Genomic DNA, 20142 nt, shown 5'->3' on the forward strand with positions numbered 1-20142 from the left:
ATTTCCACATTACCTTACATCTTAAAGCTATAGATCCTTTGTGTATAACTGTACTGTCTCTCCTCTGGTTTGTTCTAGGAGTTGCCTAATTAAACTTTTGGTCTCACCACTCTGCCCTGCTCTCATACGCGATCTTAATTTAAGACAAAAGCTCGTCATTGCTTCATGCAGAGCTTTTAGTATCCATCTATCTAGTATTATAAATAGTCTTAGGACCACCTGGAAACCTGAGAGTTAGACTTTAGTAATAACTTATATCTAACTACATGGTACCCCCAGTTGCATTCTCCTGACTCTGCCCTCTTGAATTTCCTCCCTTCTTGAATGCTATGCCCATCTTTGCCTTGCTTTTGTTTTCAATACATTTTAGTTGCATATATATCTATTCCAGAAAGTTTATTTTTTGATTAATTTAACTATTTATAACCTTAAAAAAGAGTATCAATAATCATCTTTAGGGATTTATACTTTTTAATATTACTACTATGTGGCTAAGCTTTGGCCAAATTGTAGCATGTCTCTAGGCCATTCAGGAAGAAAAGGGATTTCTCTACTGGGTGGAGTAACTAACCCAAATACCAAGGACATTGTGTTGCTGCTGCTAAATGGGTGGCAAGGAGGAACATGTTTGTAACCTTTTCTAAGGTTCTTTCTCAGATGCCTTTTCTAATTATATGCCCAATAGCAGAGATTACTAGCAACTACAGCCACCAAAAGCAAAAGGAAGTACTGTTGAGGACTCAGAACCCTCAGGAATGAAAGTTTGGGTCATCTTATCAGGTGAGGACCAAGTGACAGCTGTTCAGAAGCTCCCCTCAGAGATCTGAGCATCAGATATGTGGTCATTCCATCTTCTGAGCTCCTAGGTTCTGGTAAAACTTCCTTTTCTTTCTATTTCCCTAGTCCTACAGGAAGCAGCTTCTTCCTGCAGTTATAATCTCTGAGTTACCTTGGCATCCATCTCTTTCCCCTTTAGTGTCTTTCAGGATATACCTGTATATCTACTTCCCTGTTTTAGATCTTCTTAGTTCAAAAATACCAGATGTGATTTCTATTTCCTGCATTGACCCTAACTGTCCTGAATTGACATACCAGTTATATAAGTCTTTTCCAGACAGTCAATCTCAGGATATTGATGATGAAATAATTTTAATTATAATGTTAAAATGACTCCAAGACAGCATGTTTGACTGAATCAAAGGGAGATGGGTGAGACAATGAATGACATGTAAGTGCAATAATTTTTATTTGCATTTAAAGTTATAAACATACATGTAGATTCTTATGATTGTTGCAGGTAATTTAGTAGGAGAGGTCAACTTTCCTTGTCTAAATTCAAACCGAAGAATAATGTGAGATGGATAGAGCAGTTAAGGCATATGGAGTTCTTCCAAGAGTCTACATCCTTAGCTTTTTTTTTTTATACTGTTCTCTTTGGCACTTAATATTTAATTATGGAAAATATTTGAAATGTTGTGGACTAGTTGGCCTTCTTGAGTTTACCTATAACATCAAAATTATGCAGTCATCAAAGTTGTTGCACAATATTTCAGGATTCATTAACTCATTTGATACAGATTTATTAAGTAGTTACTATATGTCAGTCCTGTCTAAGCACTGAAGATGTAGCATTGAACAAAACAGATCTCAGATCTTCACAGTGTTGTAAGGAAAGGCAGAAAATAAGTTTATGCTTTTTTTTTTTTTTTAAACTGGCTAACCTTCAGAATTCTCCACATGAAATACTTTCATTCCCTTCATGTTTTGGTCATTCATTTACAGAGATTCATACATATTTGTAATCACATCCTTCATGGTTAAAAAGAAAATAATTGGGTATTTCTTATACTTGGTGTTTTATTTATTTTATTTTATTTTATTTTTGTCTTTTTTTGCTATTTCTTGGGCCACTTCCACGGCATATGGAGGTTCCCAGGCTAGGGGTTGAATTGGAGCTGCAGCCACCGGCCTACGCCAGAGCCACGGCAACGCTGGATCTGAGTCGCATCTGCAACCTACACCACAGCTCACGGCAACGCTGGATCGTTAACCCACTGAGCAAGGGCAGGGACCGAACCCACAACCTCATGGTTCCTAGTCAAATTCATTAACCACTGCGCCATGATGGGAACTCCATATACTTGGTGTTTTAGAGACCCAGAAATCTTTAAAAGGTGAATTATGTCATTTTCCAACAGCTTGGGTCAAATTCTTGGCAATCTGAATCATCTATAGAAGATAAAAATTTCATATTTTCACAGACAGTTAAAAATAGTAGATAGGAGTTCCCGTCGTGGCTCAGTGGTTAGCGAATCCAACTAGGAACCATGAGGTTGCAGGTTCGATCCCTGCCTTTGCTCAGTGGGTTAAGGATTCGGTGTTGCTGTGAGCTGTGGTGTAGGTCGCAGACTTGGCTGGTATCCCACGTTGCACGGCTCTGGTGTAGGCTGGCGGCTACAGCTCCAATTGGACCCCTAGCCTGGGAACCTCCATATGCCATGGGAGTGGCTCAAGAAAAGGCAAAAAGACAAAAAAAAATAGTAGATAATAAAACTTGCAAGCTCTTCCAAGATATACTCAATCTATTTCTTCAATATGTTACCCTATTTGGAATTATGATATTTTAGGACAATCACTTATATGTTATTAATATTTTCTAAAATTTTTTATAATTTTTGAGTTCCCACTGTGGCACAGTAGGTTAAGGATCTGGCATTGCCACAGTTTGTAATTGTGGCTCGGATTCAATCCCTGCCCGGCAACTTCCATGTGCCACAGGTGTGGCCATAAAAATGTTTCATAATTTTACCATGAATAGAATCAAATCACAGGTAATAGAGTTCCTTAGTAGGTGCTTTATAAACTGCCGGATTAACTACTTCTTTTGGGGGAATATCACCTATATAATCAGGGCTGGACATACAAAATCAAAGTCTCATCTTTCCTGAGCCATGCTGATAAAACACGGTCAGATCATTTTCAATACTGCTCTTTTTTCTTCATTTATTATCTGGCACCCATTTTTTGGTCACTATAACTTTATTTCATGCTACAATTAATTAAATAAGCACTTTATCATATTAATTAAGTCAGAAATCTAAAATGCAATAACTGTTGATGAGTGTCATTTTAGTAAGACTTTAGGGAGAATCTTTTACTCCTTAGGAGCAGTCTACTTTAATTAATAATACAGAAAGAACAGAAATATCTACTCAAGTAATTTCCTTTAAAGGTTTTAAAGGATCAGGACATAATGTCTAATCTGATTTTGTCTGTGATTATCAGATTACAATCCAGAGACATATTTTATTATAGGATACACTTTATATGACCAAGGTTGTGAAAAGTACATGATGTGTTAAGACAGCTCCTGCCTTCAGAGGTTTGCAGGCATAGTAGGGGTGATTAGCACAATGGGCCACATAAAAATTGACATTTGAATAGTGATTTATATCCTTCAAATCAGGAACTATTGTGATTCTCACATCCTGTGGCTGTAGAAGGGCAGATGTTATTATTATGACTAATATGTAGAAGTAGAAGCCTTAGACCTTCTCAACTTTACTCTGATAGTCATTGACTTAGGGGAAATAAGAACCCAATATTCCTGTGCTGCTATTCTGCCAAATGGACAGTAGTGTGTACAAAGTGATCATTTCAGTAAGACGTATCATATATTGCTACAAGATTCATGAGAAAAGTGACTTCTAGCTGGAATGATCAAAGGCACCTTCTTGGAGGAGAATGACATTGGAGATGGATTTCCAAGTACATCCTAATGGTAACCTCAGTCTCCACTGTATGATGACCTCACACTGGTTGTGAGGTGCTCTTGCTGAAGAGTTTCCCCAGGGCAGCCTTCATGTCTCTATTCCTCAGACTGTAGATGAAAGGATTTACCATCAGGGTCACGGCCGTGTACATCACAGTTATCATTGCATCCTTGAGGCTGTGACTCGTCATAGGGCGGAAATACATACCCATGACTGTCCCATAATACAGAGAAACAACTGTGAGGTGGGACCCACAGGTGGAGAAGGCTTTGCGCACACCCTTCATAGATGGAACCTGTAAAACTGTGGAAAAGACCCGAACATAGGAGATGACGATGCATAGTAATGGCACAGAGAAAACACCAACCCCCACGTACATCATCTTCACATTGAAGTGGGTGTCAGAACAGGACAGCTTGAGCAAAGGGGCAATGTCACAGTAGAAGTTGGCCACTTCCTTGTTTGCACAGAAGGACAGATGAGCCATGAGCAGAGTGTGGGGGACAGCATTGGCATTTCCAACCACCCAAGACCCAACAACTAAGAGGACACAAGCCCGTGGGCTCATGATTGTTGTGTAATGAAGTGGGCGGATGATGGCCATGGCACGATCATATGCCATAGCAGCCAGGATGTAGCTATCTGTGTTACCTAAGGCAATCATGAAATACATCTGTGTTAGGCATCCCCCAAAGGAAATGGCCTTGGTGCCCAAGAGATGGTTGGCCAGCATCTTAGGGATGGTTACAGAGGAAAAGAAGATGTCAACAAGCGAGAGATTGGCGAGAAGAAAATACATGGGGTTGTGAAGGCGAATCTCAGAGCAGATGGCCAAGATGATGAGCAGGTTTCCAATTAATGTGATGGGGTAAATGAACAGGAAAAGGAAGAAGAAGAAGTCTTCCTGTTTCTGCTGACCACTGATTCCCAGCAGGATGAAATCCAGAGCAGAGGACTGATTTTCTTCCCTCATAGCTCCTTTGTTAAGAAAAGGGAGGAGGAATCAGAATTCATAGTCAAGTCACTATGCGCAAGGATCTTTCTTATCCACGATTTTGAACTCACATGTCCAGCCATCTCTACAACTGAGTTTACTGAATGTGGAGATAGCTAACCTTTTGGGGAAACATCCTTGTTGATCAGTGAAACTAGTTGTTAGTTAACCCGGAACACTCAGGTCTAAGAAGTGTGAACCTGTAACTCAAAGTTGCCCATCCATCCAATCTCAGAATTACTACCCAAACATGTAGGATTTAATCAATTAACAAGTACTTGATTTTCACTTTGTTAGGCTTATGGAAAAATCACAAGTTTTGGAAAATACAATTTTTAATTCATTTAGTCAACATGTAAGACATAATCTCTGCTCTCAGGGACCTTGCAACTTAATGGAGAAGCCAGAAGAATTCTTTATTACACATGATAAGCAAAGGACAACATTTTGGAGTCTTTGACAAGATGCTTGGGTGCAAAGGGCATGGTAGTACAAGGACTATGTAGGAAATGAGGAATTGTTCCAATGACCAAACTCATAATGATCACAGAGCCCAGGCCACTCAGTAAGAGGTGTCTACACCGACACTGGAAGATGGTACGTCCCAAGGACCACTGGTTTTAGGTCCTAGCAGAAACAAGCCTGGCGAATTTCCTCCCCAAGTGTTCCATTTTCAAAGAAGACTTTCACCACTTCCTTTGGTAGGCTTTATCTTTTTGGAAAACGCTAATGTAATAATATAACATAGATAATTGGAAAGCTTTTGTCTTTGGTTGTCTCTTCCCTTTATTGTTTCTTTTGGCGATTCGTTCAACTCCACAGTCACTTTAACTACATCTTAGTAAACTCTCATGTCTGAGTCTGTAGGCTTGATCTCTCTCATATTTCTATGTTCAGCCATCCTGCCAACGTGTCTGTCCAAGCCCCATGCTCCACACATCCAACCTAAGTGGTTTGCTAGCTTATTTGAGGTGGAAAACAATCAATATTTTAGGAAAAAATATATATATATTTTTTGTCTTTTTGCCATTTCTTGGGCCGCTCTGGCAGCATATGGAGGTTCCCAGGCTAGGGGTCGAATTGGAGCTGTAGCCACCGGCCTATACCAGTGCCACAGCAACGCGGGATCCGAGCCACGTCTGCGACCTACACCACAGCTCACGGCAATGCCGGATCGTTAACCCACTGAGCAAGGGCAGGGATCGAACCCGTAACCTCATGGTTCCTAGTCGGATTTGTTAACCACTGCGCCACGACGGGAACTCCGGAAAACAATATTTTAGTCACCCCCAGAGAGATCATTATGGAATAGTGTTTATTTATGAACCAGTAAATGTGTACTAATATCTTTTGAGTTAAATCAGGGTTTATTTCTTGGGGTCCCCCCATGTGGGATGCTTCCAGGCACACTCACCCAGTTTATCCATTACTTCTACATCTGATCCGGTTAATTCTTCATTTAAAATAATTTATACATGGAGTTCCTATTGTGGCGCAGCAGTAACCCACCCAACTAGTATCCATGAGGATGCGGGTTCTGTCCCTGGCCTTGCTCAGTGGGTTAAGGATCCAACTGTGAGCTGTGGTGGAGGTCACAGATGTAGCTCCGATCTGGCATTGCTGTGGCTGTGGAATAGGTTGGCAGCTGCAGCTCCGATTCCACCCCCTAGCCTGGGAACTTCCATATTCTGCAGGTGTGGCCATGAAAGGCAAGAAAAAAATTTTGAAGAAAAAAATGACCAAAGTTTCCATTTGTTAAATTTGATAGTGGGTTTTTGTTGTTCTCTTTGCCATTCTGATATTTTAATCAAAACAAATAAATATACTTTAAAATAAAGATTTCAAAGATTTGTATAGCTGTGGCCATGGAGCAAGGTGGCTGAAGTCCATTTCACTGAAGATAAGAGGTAGAGTGTTGCCTGGGAATAGGCTGAGAATTTACACTGGAGAGAGGAGTTTACACTGGGAGATGGATCCAGGGGTCATATATGATGCTTAAGAATGAAGGCTACACTGGAAAAATGCTTCACGTTAGAGGAAGCAAAGCAGTTAGTAGATGCAAGTGGGGATGGATTTTAACCCTGTTTTGCTAACGTTATTTAATTGTTCGGTGCTGCCCACCCCCACCCCCGCTAATTCATTTTATGTATACCTGCTCTTTGACCCAAAGGTGATCTCCAGCCTCTTAACCGCTCTATTGCCTTTCAGGTAGAAAGCCCAGCAGTTCTGGCACTTCTGTCTCTCACCAGCATGCATCCCATGGCCATACACCCTTCCAGAAAACTTCTACTCTCAGATAGTGTGTCTATACATTTACGTCCCTCATCCTACATAGTCAAGGAATAGTGGAGAAATCACACAAATGTGGCAAATCAGCCCAGAAAAGAAATCTGGGGTTATATTTTGGAGAACTTTGAACATACATAAGGCCTTTGTGCTTCATTCACTGCATACTCAAAATTAGTATGGTGGATGTGGATTGCACTACCCCTTCTGATAATAGAGATAGGCAATTGTTTGTTCAAGATGAATATTGGTATTTGGGCATATGAAATGACTGATGATGAAAACAACATTTAAAGTGATGATTTGATGTGAGGACAACAACAAGTTGATTGAAAAGAAGTTAAAGATTTTAAGAAAAAGCTGCACAAGAAAGGGGTATGTGTTTGGTATACTCAAGGTGAAACCTGAAGACACAGGGAACTAGAAGAGAGACGCTTCTGAGCACTGGGACTTCAGCATCTGCAGTATTAGGTGTTAACGCAGCATCACAGGAAGAGATGATTTCTGCTGAAACCTGGAGGGGGAATTACAAGAACCATAGGCCCCCAGAGAGAGGAGCTGGGAGGTGTATCAGCATGAATGCTACAGGTGGAGGGAGAGCCTTGAATCACTATTAAACCAGAGTTCCAGGTAAAGCTGGGCTGCTAAAATCCATATTCCCAGAAAGTGTTTATATTCTGAGGTATTGGTCTTATGAGTATGATGGTACTGAGTATAGTTTTGCAGAAGAGGCCAAATGCTTCCCTTTGGCATCAGGGGTGGCTGTCAAGGCCAAAGAAATGTCCTCTAAGTGCCTTGACCCATGGGCTCTTTGACAATGACATAATTTTCTGAAGGGGTCTGTTTGCAAGGTGGATTTGTAGCTCCTCTCTATGAAAACGGGTTTGGAGTTCCCATTGTGGCGCAGTGGTTAACGAATCTGACTAGGAACGATGAGGTTTCGGGTTTGATCCCTGGCCTTGCTCAGTGGGTTAAGGATCCTGCGTTGCTGTGGCTCTGGTGTAGGCTGGTGGCAACAGCTCCGATTAGACCCCTTGCCTGGGAACCTCCATATGCCATAGGAGCGGCCCTAGAAAAGGCAAAAAGACAGAAAAAGAAAAAAAAAGACAGCAGGCTTATGTGAGCACATGTGCTGTGCGCGCACGCACACATACACACACACACACACACACACACCATATTATTTCAGGAAGTAGGGAGCTGAGGACTCTTATTACTAAATCAATACTACCCCTTCTTCATCCTATTTTCATGGATAAGGGCCCAAGAATAAGAATAACCACTGTCCCCTTGTCAGATGGAGAGTCTCTCTCTCTCCCCCCACCCCCATTCTGTTTTGTCCATCATCCAGTCTTGAGATCTTGTGTTCTGGATTCAGGCCGAGGTTTGAGTTCTTGTTTTGCCACCTCTCTGTGTGACTGTAGGCCGTTCGATCCACCATTATTTTTAATCTCACAAAATAACTTACCTGTTGGGTGTTGTGAGGGTCAAAGAAGGTGATGCCTGTAGGATCGTTACTGGCTGTCTGCCCCTTGATGTCGCTGTCATAAGTGTCTCTTCTCCAGCATCCACAGCTCCTACCTGGGGAGTCAGCTCAGATGCTACCACCAGCAGGTCTAGCACCTGTTAGCATTGTTTTGGGGGGGAGGCAGGCATGCTGGAGAAGGTGCCAGTAGTAGTCCCGGAGCGTGGGTCTCCGGTCCTGTGTTCCTGCGGCAGAAGAGACAGGACAGGGATGGTTTGATAAGAGGAGCTCCGAATTTTCCAATCATGGAGCAGAAGGGGCAGAAGGAGCTGAGCTGGATGGGGCCTGAAGACGAGGACTCTAGCGTTCTTCTCAAGGAAGCAGAATGGGTCATAGGATAGAGGAAATGGTGGCTTCTTCACCAGGTTATAAAGTCTCTTGAAACATGTACTTGCTGAGACTCATTAGAGACTGCGATGCTGTGCCCTGAGGGGATAGAGATTTTCTCAAGAGAAATTGTCCTCAGAGATCTTTTCTAGAAGGAAGAATGGTCCACAGCATTTCCCAGAGAGGGTGTGTCCAGGGTCCAAGCCCTAGGCTGACTATTCTGGCCTCTTTGCCGGAATGTGGGCCCCTGTCCTTTGCTTTAGCACCAACTGAAGCCAACCCTTGGGCTGTAAGAACTGTGGTAAAATTGAGCTCCTGGTCTTTATTCTAGGCTATGATGAAGCCTGTATAGTGTTCAATGTCGAAAGAAGAAGAAGAATTCTATTTTATCTTTGGTCTGTGATTTGTCTTGGGGAAAGTTATGGTGGAAGTTACACTTTATTTTTTCTAGTCTTTTGATCGTAAGTCTCTGAATGTTTTAGATTCTTAGAGAAGAAAAGGACCTTGATCTAGTCCACCTCATGTATGTGCACCTTCAAAACAGCCCGGATTAATGGTCATTATGCTAGGACGTAGCCCCTGCTCTAGTGGAGGTTACTGTGTTTCTATAGAGAAACATGGTGAAGACGGAAAGCTCTGGTTGGGTTTCAGTCCAGACTCTGCCTCTTACTGGCTATAGTTAGTAGTTTGTGTGTGTGTGTGTGTGTGTGTGTGTGTGTGTGTGTGTTTATTATAGTTGATTTACAGTGTTATGCCAATTTCTTCTGTACAGCATAGTGACCTAGTCATACATACATATATACATTCTTCTTGTACTATTTTCCATCATATTCTATCCCAGGAACTTGGATAGAGTTCCTTGCACTTTAGCGTAGGACCTCATTGCTTATCCATCCTAAATGTAATAATTTGCATCTACCAACCCCAAGCTCCCCATCCATCGCACTCCCTCCCCCTTCCCCCTGGGCAACCACAAGTCTGTGCTCTATGTCTGTGAGTCTGTTTCTGTTTTGTAAACAGGCTCATTTGTGCCCTATTGTAGATTCCACATGTAAATGGTATCACATGGTATTTGTAGTTAATATTATGTTGCTAATGGTCAGCCACATTGTAGCACGTCTCTGTGGCCCTCTCAGAAAAAGGGAATTCTTTACCCACTGGAGTGAGAGATTTTAATTAGCAAGGACGTTGTGTTTCAGCTACACCATGAGGGCAAGGAAGACTATGTCTGACTATGTCTGGGGTGAACTTAGTATTTCCCTGCCCGTACCAGAGATGAGTAGAGAGCACAGCAATTTTTTAAAAAGGCAACACTAGTGAGAACTCAGACTCCTCAGGAATGAGAATGTGGGTAGTCTTACTAGGTGGAGACCAATGCCAGTGATCTGACAGCTCTCCCAGAGATCTAAGCATCAAATATGTGGTCATCCCTCCTCTGAGCTCCAGTGTTCAGGCAACACCTCCTTTTGCCTTTTGTTCCCCTAGTTGAGAGGATGTAACTTCTTTCTGAAGTCTTTAGTCTCTGGGTTATCTCAGAATCTTTTTTCACCTTTTATTTCCCCCTTTTCTCTTGGGGGATATACCTATATATCTAATTCCCTATGTTAAATCTTCTTGATTTAAGCATACCTGTCGTAATGTCTGTTTCTGGAGTGGGTCCTTATTGACATTCCAGGTATGTAATAGATGTCATATCCAGTATGGTTATGCATAGTCATGATCTATTACAGTTTAGAGACTAATATTTTCATATCTTCATTTTGCTTTCCACCAGTATTCATTGGGTGCACTTTATTTGACCACGACTGTGAAAGGTACGGTAACATGTTAAGACAGCTCCTGACTTAACAGGCATGCCATTTTAAACATAGGCGTCCAGTAAAAATGACATTTGAGTAGTGATTTCTAGCTTTAATAGCCTGAACCATTGTGATCCTTATGACACTAGCAGAGCAGGTATTATCTTTAATATGTGGGTGTAGAAGCTGAGCTTCAGTCCTTCTCAGCTTTCTTGTAACAGTCACTTGCTTAGCTGGGCGATGAACCCCATATTCCTGCCAAAACAAAACAATGTGTGCAAAGTGGTAATTTCACTAACATGACTCATAGTTGTTATAAGATTTCTGAGAAGAGGAATTTCTCGCTGGAAAGTGCGAAGGCAGCTTTTTGGAGGGGGATGACATTGGGGGTGCATTTCCAAGCGCATCCTAATTGGGGACTGTAGCCTCCAATGGATGACTTCATGTTGGTTTTAAGGAGATTCTCTTGCTGCAGAGTTTCCCCAGGGCAGCCTTCATGTCCCCGTTTCTCAGAGTGTAGATAAAGGGATTTACCATCGGGGTCACGGCCGTGTACATCACAGTCATCACCGCATCCTTGAGGCTGTAACTCGTCAGAGGGCGGAGGTACATGCCCATGACTGTCCCATAATACAGAGAAACAACTGTGAGGTGGGACCCACAGGTGGAGAAGGCTTTGCGCACACCCTTGGTGGATGGAACTCGTAAGACCACGGAAAAGACCCGAACATAGGAGATGATGATACATAGTAATGGCACGGAGAACACACCAACCCCCACGTACATCATCTTCACGTTGAAGTGGGTATCAGAACAGGACAGCTTGAGCAAAGGGACAGCATCGCAGTAGAAGTTGGCCACTTCCTTGTTTGCACAGAAGGACAGACGAGCCGTGAGCAGGGTGTGGGGGACAGCATTGGCATTTCCCATCACCCAAGACCCAACAACTAACAGGACACAAGCCCGTGGGCTCATGATTGTTGTGTAATGAAGTGGGCAGGTAATGGCCATGGCACGATCATATGCCATAGCAGCCAGGATGTAGCTATCCGTGTTAGCCAAGGCAATCATGAAATGCATCTGTGTTAGGCATCCCCCAAAGGAGATGGCCTTGCTGTGCAAGAGATAATTAACCAGTGTCTTAGGGATGGTTACAGAGGATAAGAAGATGTCGACAAAGGAGAGGTTGGCCAGGAGAAGATACATGGGGTTGTGAAGGCGACTGTTGCAGCAGATGGCCAGGATGATGAGCAGGTTTCCGATCAACGTGATGGGGTACATGAACAGGAAGAGGATGAGGAAGAGGGTTTCCTGTTCCTGATGACCACTGACTCCCAGCAGGATGAAATCCAGGGCAGAGGATTGATTTTCTTCCGTCATCGCTCCTTTGTGAAGAAGGGAGGAGAAGAATCCAGAATTATTAGTGACGTGCTGTGTCTAACACCTTCTGTATTCACCACATTAGGTCATCTGTGTTTATACTTGGACATGCTGCATCCAAAGACAGCTAATACTGGTGGAAAAGCATCTCTGTTCATCAGTTGGACTCACTGTCAGAAAGCCATTTACCCATGTCTACAACATGGTCATTGTGAATCAGAAGTGCCCATCCTCCAGAGGCCAGACACCTTGGATTTAAGTATTTAACAGATAATTAAATTTAAATTTGCAAGTGTTAGATACGTTGTTAGGCCTCATGCGAAAACCATGAACATATCAAAAATACAGTTTGTGTATTCATTTATTCAATATCTATGTCATAGTCTCTGCTATGACGAAACCGGGTTCTCACACTAATTTTTTTTATGCATCATAGGGAAAAGACAGCATTTTGGAGTATTTGAAGAAGGCACTTTGTTACAGAGAATGTGTTATGCATGGAGCATCCTGGAGAATTCGGTTGTTCTACTGACTGATCCCAGAAGTATTAGGTGTCTACACTGGAGTTATACGATTGTTAATCAGAGAGAAAACTGGGAATGGATTCTAGCAAAGCAAGCCTAGTCACATTCCTCCCCACGTATCGTGTTTTCAAAGTGTCTTTTTACTATGTGTCTTTTCTAAGCCCTTAGGTATATGTAAGTGGAATGCTTTTCTCTTTGGTTTTTCCCTTCCTTGGCTTCATTATTTCCTCGAAGGAGTCATTCAGTTCTATGATGTCTTCAGCTGCTGCTTAGTCAGGTCTCCATCTGTCAATGCAACCTCTCGTTCCTCTCATTCCACATTTGTCACACTCTAACATGCCCAACCGAACCCCATCCACTGCACACCCAACCTAAATAGTTGGCAGGTTTGTTGAAGAGGAAAGCTATACCTTGTTTATTTTCATCTCCTGCAGAGAGGCTCTTGTGAAGTACTGTTCATTTTGTGTACCAATCAGCTTGTACTCAGTATTTCTTGAATTATATCCAGGTTTACCATATGGGCTTCCCACATGTGAGGTGCGCTCAGGCACTCTCATCCTTCACTTCTACATCCTGTCTTCTTGATTTCTTCATTTAAAATAATTTGTATCTATCTCAGCTTTTCCACTTTCTGTCTCAGTGCTGTAGTTTTGACCACCATCATTTTCTCTCTGAAATATTGAAATGCTGCCTTACCAGCTACACTCCTGGTTCCCTCCTCTTTGGTATCTTGCACTTTGTGGCCTTGCTAAGTGTTGGAGAGACTGCTAGCTGCTCACCCGAATCTCCTGGGTTTGCTTACTGGGCACTCAGCTAGACTCTATTTCCTGGCCTCTAAGTTGTGGACATGTAATTGAGTTCTAGCCAGTTTACCTGTGTGTTCCGGTTCTGGGCTTGCTCCATACTCTCTTTGCCCTCGTGTCAGTTGAATTAAAATGGCCAGGAGGCTGAATGAATGTTGGGGGTCACAGGGTGGAATAAGCCTGTGTCTTTAGTTCTCTACATCCGGGAGAGCCATGACTCACCAAGAAGACACCTACTGGAATTGTCACCTAGGAGGGAAATAAGCTTTTATTCTTTTAAACCATTACACATTTTTTTGTTGTTGTTGTCTTTTTAGGGCTACAGCTGTGGTATATGGAGGTGCCCAGGCTAGGGGTTGGATTGGAGCTACAGCTGCCAGCCTATGCCACAGCAGCACAGGATGGGAGCCACGTCTGCTACCTACACCACAGCTCACAGTAAAGCTGGATCCTTAACCCACTGAGCAAGGCCAGGGATCGAACCTGCATCCTCATGGATGCCAGTCAGATCCATTTCTGCTGAGCCATGACGGGAACTCCCCTTACACATTTTTTTTTTATCCATTTGTTATTGTAGTCCATTAGGTCCAAGTAATTCACATTTTTCTAAAGAACCGCTACTCAGCAATGAATTCAATCTCTAACTAATTCCATCACTAATTCTCATTGTTTCCCACTGTATATATGAATGATATGGGAGGACTTGGGATGCAGATCGAACTAACTTTCCCCCAAGTGTGATGTGCTTTTTCACCTTTGCACCCAAAGGAATTTAATTTTCTCATTTCCTTGAAATGCCCTTAAGCCCCCTGCATAAAACACCTGAAGAGTTGCCCTGTTCAACAGAGCACTATAAACATTTTTTCTTTGTCATGTAGGAAGTGGAAAGCAAAGAGCAAAATGGAGCAAATGCACAGAAATTATGGTTGTCTACAATGAAAATATAAGGGAATACATGGGTAAACTAATTCATTTCAGGAAGTTAGCTATATATAAATCAATATTAAAAATAATCAATCCTGGAGTGCAGTGAGTGCAGTGGTTGACGAATCTGACTGGGAACCATGAGGTTGCAGGTTCGATCCCTGCCCTTGCTCAGTGGGTTGACGTTCCGGCGTTGCGGTGAGCTGTGGTGTAGGTCGCAGATGCGGCTCAAATCCTGCGCTGTTGTGGTTCTGGCGAAGGCCAGCGGCTATGGCTGCGATTCGACCCCTAGCCCGGGAACCTCCATATGCTGCAGGAGCGGCCCAAGAAATGGCAAAAAGACAAATCATCATCATCATCATCATCAATCCTGTTCCAATACTTCGGTAACAATGAATTAGAAATTATAATTTCAGAAAATCCCTATCCACAGTAGTAAGAGAAATTTTAGATTCTTAGAATAATTCTAACAAAAGCGCTTCAAGAGTGGTGTGAAATAGGAGTTCCCGTCGTGGCTCAGTGGTTAACAAATCCGACTAAGAACCATGAGGTTGTGCATTTGACAAAGTCCAACATCCATTCATGATCAAGACCCTCGCCAAAGTGGGTATAGAGGGAACATTCCTGAATATAATCAAAGCCATTTATGATAAACCCACAGCAAATATAATACTCAATGGGGAAAAACTGAAAGCCTTCTCCCTCAAATCTGGAACAAGACAGGGATGCCCACTCTCACCACTGCTCTTCAACATAGTTTTGGAAGTCCTAGCCACAGCAATTAGACAAACCAGAGAAATAAAAGGCATCCATATAGGAAGAGAAGAGATCAAACTGTCACTGTATGCAGATGACATGATACTATACATAGAAAACCCTAAGGACTCAACCCCAAAACTACTTGAACTGATTCATAAATTCAGCAAAGTAGCAGGATATAAGATCAACATTCAGAAGTCAGTTGCATTTCTCTATACCAGCAATGAACTATTAGAAAAGGAATACAAAAATACGATACCTTTTAAAATTGCACCTCACAAAATCAAATACCTCGGAATACACCTGACCAAGGAGGTAAAGGACCTATATGCCAAGAACTATAAAACTTTCATCAAAGAAATCAAAGAAGATGTAAAGAAATGGAAAGATATTCCATGTTCCTGGATTGGGAAAATCAATATTGTAAAAATGGCCATACTACCCAAAGCAATCTACAGATTCAATGCAATCCCTATCAAATTACCCAGGACATTTTTCACAGAACTAGAACAAACAATCCAAACATTTATATGGAACCACAAAAGACCCAGAATCGCCAAAGCAATCCTGAGGAACAAAAACCAAGCAGGAGGCATCACTCTCCCAGACTTCAAGAAATACTACAAAGCCACAGTCATCAAAACAGTGTGGTACTGGTATCAAAACAGACAGACAGACCAATGGAACAGAATAGAGAACCCGGAAATAAACCCTGACACCTATGGTCAATTAATCTTTGACAAGGGAGGCAAGAACAGAAAATGGGAAAAAGAGTCTATTCAGCAAGCATTGCTGGGAAACCTGGACAGCTGCATGCAAAGCAATGAAACTAGAACACACCCTCACACCATGCACAAAAATACACTCCAAATGGCTGAAAGACTTAAATAGACGACAGGACACCATCAAACTCCTAGAAGAAAACATAGGCAAAACACTCTCTGACATCAACCTCATGAACATTTTCTCAGGCCAGTCTCCCAAAGCAATCGAAATTAGAGCAAAAATAAACCCATGGGACCTCATCAAACTGAAAAGCTTTTGCACAGCAAAGGAAACCCAAAAGAAAACAAAAAGACAACTTACAGAATGGGAGAAAATAGTTTCAAATGATGCAACCGACAAGGGCTTAATCTCTAGAATATATAAACAACTTATACAACCCAACAGCAAAAAATCCAATCAATCAATGGAAAAATGGGCAAAAGACCTGAATAGACATTTCTCCAAAGAAGATATACAGATGGCCAACAAACACATGAAAAAATGCTCAACATCGCTGATTATAAGAGAAATGCAAATCAAAACTACCATGAGATATCACCTCACACCCGTCAGAATGGCCATCATTAATAAATCCACAAATAACAAGTGCTGGAGGGGCTGTGGAGAAAAGGGAACCCTCCTACACTGTTGGTGGGAATGTAAACTGGTACAGCCACTATGGAGAACAGTTTGGAGATACCTTAGAAATCTATACATAGAACTTCCATATGGCCCTGCAATCCCACTCTTGGGCATCTATCCGGACAAAACTCTACTTAAAAGAGACACGTGCACCCGCATGTTCATTGCAGCACTATTCACAATAGCCAGGACATGGAAACAACCCAAATGTCCATCAACAGATGATTGGATTCGGAAGAGGTGGTATATATACACAATGGAATACTACTCAGCCATAAAAAAGAATGACATAATGCCATTTGCAGCAACATGGATGGAGCTAGAGAATCTCATCCTGAGTGAAATGAGCCAGAAAGACAAAGACAAATACCATATGATATCACTTATAACTGGAATCTAATATCCAGCACAAATGAACAGCTCCTCAGAAAAGAAAATCATGGACTTGGAGAAAAGACTTGTGGCTGCCTGATAGGAGGGGGAGGGAGTGGAAGGGATCGGGAGCTTGGGCTTATCAGACACAACTTAGAATAGATTTACAAGGAGATCCTGAATAGCATTGAGAACTTTGTCTAGATACTCATGTTGCAACAGAAGAAAGGGTGGGGGGAAAAATGTAATTGTAATCTATACATGTAAGGATAACCTGACCCCCTTGCTGTACAGTGGGAAAATAAAATAAAATAAAATAAATATCTAATGCTTACTAAAAAAAAAACAAAACAAAAAACCATGAGGTTGTGAGTTCAATCCCTGGCCTTGCTCAGTGGGTTAAGGATCTGGCATTGCCTTGAGCTGTGGTGTAGGTGGTAGACATGGCTCAGATCCCATGTTGCTATGGCTCTGGCGTAGGCTTGTCAGCTACAGCTCTGATTCGACCCCTAGCCTGGGAACCTCCATATGCCATGGGAGCAGCCCTAGAAAAGGCAAAAAGACAACAACAAAAAAAGTGGTGTCAAATATTACAAAACTCCATTTAATGAAGGAAAAAAATACCTAAAGTAATGTGGAGATAAGCACTGTTAACAGGAAAACTTGATGTGGTAAAAATGTCAGCTGTCCAGTTAATCTGTGGATTTGGTGCAATCCAATCAAAACACCACAGTTTTCCTTTCCACATAGGATATACCAAACTTATCCTAAAATTTGTGTAGAGGAATGAGGATCCAAGAAGAGCTAAATCAATTTCAGACAAGAAGGAATAAGAAGAATGGAACTACCTTATCAGGTATAAACATGATTTACTCTGATAATACAAACAGTACAGTTATCCTGTTAGAAGGACTGAAAAATAGACTATGTAACAGACTAGGGAGCTCAGCACAGACCCAGCATTTATGAGAAACTGCTGTATGACACAGGGTGGTTTAGATATGAGCAGGAAAAGGATGGACTGTGTCTTTAGCAGAGAGTTGTGGGATGACTGGATACCCATTTATAAAAATAATACTGAAAAATAGTATCTAGAGAATTCATTGAAGGAACAAATCCTCAAAATTGTAGAAGAAAAAAGAGAAAACGTGTTTATACTGAACACAAAACATGAGACAATACTGTAAAATTTAATTACCTTCAAACCAAAGCATTTGTATGAAAACACAACCCAAAAGAGGGGGAAAGACAGATCATGGGTTGAACAAGTTATTTGCTCCACATATATCAGTAAAGGATTAGTATTTGGAATATGCACGAGTCCTATAATCTAGGAAGAAAGGAACCAAAAATATAGTAGGAAATCACGGGCAAAGATGAGAACAGGCAAGTCATAGAAGGGGAAGCTGATGTGGTCAATAAGCAAACAAACAAAAAGGATATTCAACTAAATTAAAAATCAATTTAAATTGTTCATTCAGAGTGTATACAAGTATAATTTTAAGTGTTGGGAAGAAATGGAAGAATTAGTATTGCCATTTCAGGAACAATTAGCCCATCTCTGGAAGAGTTGGACTTCATACACCCGTGATCCAGCAATTCCACGTCTAGATGAGACCCTAGAGAAACTCCGACATATGTGTTCAAGGAGAAAAGGATGAGTATTATCATATAGGAAACTTAGATGTGGCCTATGCACAAAGAAATGGTTAAGTAAATTGTGCCCATTTCTTGTTAATGAATTCTGTACAGCAGTAAAGACTAAATGAATTCATATAGTGAAAGCGAGTGAATTCATATAGACAAATTTTAAAAATAGGATGGAACAAAGCAAGTTACTGGAAGATATAGTCCACATCACACAATATATACACACTTTAATACATAAAAATACCACACACGCATATGTGGTAAAAACTAAATCCTAAATGGGAATATACTGTCCACCCAAGAGATTGCAGTTATCTCTGGACTGTGAGGGAGAAAAATGTAAGTTTGGATGGAAACAAAAGTAGTTTCGAATGCATCTGTAATATTGATTTCTTTTAAAAATGTGTGGAGCTAATTCGACCAAATCTTATATTTTTAAAATCTAGATGATGAGTTTTGGTTATGTTACGCTCTTTGTCATTCTGATGTTTTAGTACTATCATCAGCAAATTTAATTTAAAATTAATATTTCACATGTGGAGTGATATTTGGTCTAGAGAGTGGCCATGGAGTTGGATGACGCAGGTACATTTTTCACTGAATGCAGGAGATAAAGAGAGTGTTCCTTGTGAAGAGGTTACAAAAAAACAGGAAGCTATTTACACCGGGAAGGGGGATCCAGAGGCCAAATACAATGCTCATCTAGACTTATTTATAGAGATGTCTGCTTACTGGAGCCCAAATTGTATTTATAAAATGCAAATGTGATTGTGTCTGTCTCTCTAAATTTACGCCTTGTCTACCCATCACCTAAAAGATGAAGTCCAAGTTCCTTAGAACGGAGGGAAAACTCAAGGACAAATTGTTCAGAAAATGGAGGGTAACTCCAGGCAGAAATGTGTCATTTACCTTTATCAGAAGCTGAGGATACAGGCAGGGGAATAGGAGGAATTCACTCAGGAAAGGAAGTTGTGGGTAATTTGGTGGTGGGTTTTGACCAACCACCACCTTGGTTCGAAGGTGGTAGAGTGGATCTGAGCAGAACTAACCTTTGCTGATAATGCAGATATGGAACCTTTCGTTTCATATAAGCATAGATATCTGAGCATGTATATTAAATGGCTGATCCATAAGGCAACGTTCTGAATGCTAATCTGGTGCGAGAACAACCACAAGGAAAGAAAAAGATAAGTAATTAGTGTGAGAATAACACCAGGAAAGAAGTGGTAGGTATAATCAATGCGGGAACCAAAGAAACAGGAGACGAGAGAAGAGAGGTTTCTGAGCATAGGGGCTGAGGTTGGAGACCCTCAGTGCTGGATGTCAAGTGTCCTCATGGGAAGAAGTGATTTCTGCAAAAACCCTGAGAAAGAGCTGAAGAACCATGTGCCCCCAAGGAGAGGAGCCAGGAGGGGCGCCAGCATGAATGCTGGGGGCAGAGTAAGAGTCTTGAGTTTGCTGAGTTAAACCAGAGTCCTAGGAAATGCTGGCCACTAAAACCCACTTTTGTGGGAAGTGGCAGTGCTCTGAGACAGCCGTCACCTGAGTGTGATGTTGCTGAAGACAAGAGAGGCCACATGTCTCCCCTTGTCATCTGAGTCAGCAGACATACCAAAAAG

The 20142-nt window shown here is 41.6% G+C and overlaps 2 protein-coding genes across 2 annotated transcripts; both read right to left on the reverse strand.

The window, feature by feature from the left end:
- Positions 1-3810: 3810 nt before the first annotated feature.
- Positions 3811-4746, reverse strand: LOC125114640 (olfactory receptor 1A1). The gene has a single exon (XM_047758032.1). The coding sequence runs from the start codon at positions 4744-4746 to the stop codon at positions 3811-3813; it is 936 nt and encodes a 311-aa protein (XP_047613988.1).
- A 6399-nt stretch (positions 4747-11145) lies between these two features.
- Positions 11146-12084, reverse strand: LOC125114638 (olfactory receptor 1A1-like). Its single transcript, XM_047758031.1, has one exon. The coding sequence runs from the start codon at positions 12082-12084 to the stop codon at positions 11146-11148; it is 939 nt and encodes a 312-aa protein (XP_047613987.1).
- Between the last annotated feature and the right edge of the window lie 8058 nt (positions 12085-20142).

This window comes from Phacochoerus africanus, chromosome 14, assembly GCF_016906955.1.
Source record: "Phacochoerus africanus isolate WHEZ1 chromosome 14, ROS_Pafr_v1, whole genome shotgun sequence".
Lineage (NCBI taxonomy): Eukaryota > Metazoa > Chordata > Mammalia > Artiodactyla > Suidae > Phacochoerus > Phacochoerus africanus.

What these genes read in the sequence shown, in the direction of transcription:
- LOC125114640 (XM_047758032.1), bottom strand. Translation starts at nt 4,746, where the DNA reads ATGAGGGAAGAAAATCAGTCCTCTGCTCTGGATTTCATCCTGCTGGGA.
- LOC125114638 (XM_047758031.1), bottom strand. Translation starts at nt 12,084, where the DNA reads ATGACGGAAGAAAATCAATCCTCTGCCCTGGATTTCATCCTGCTGGGA.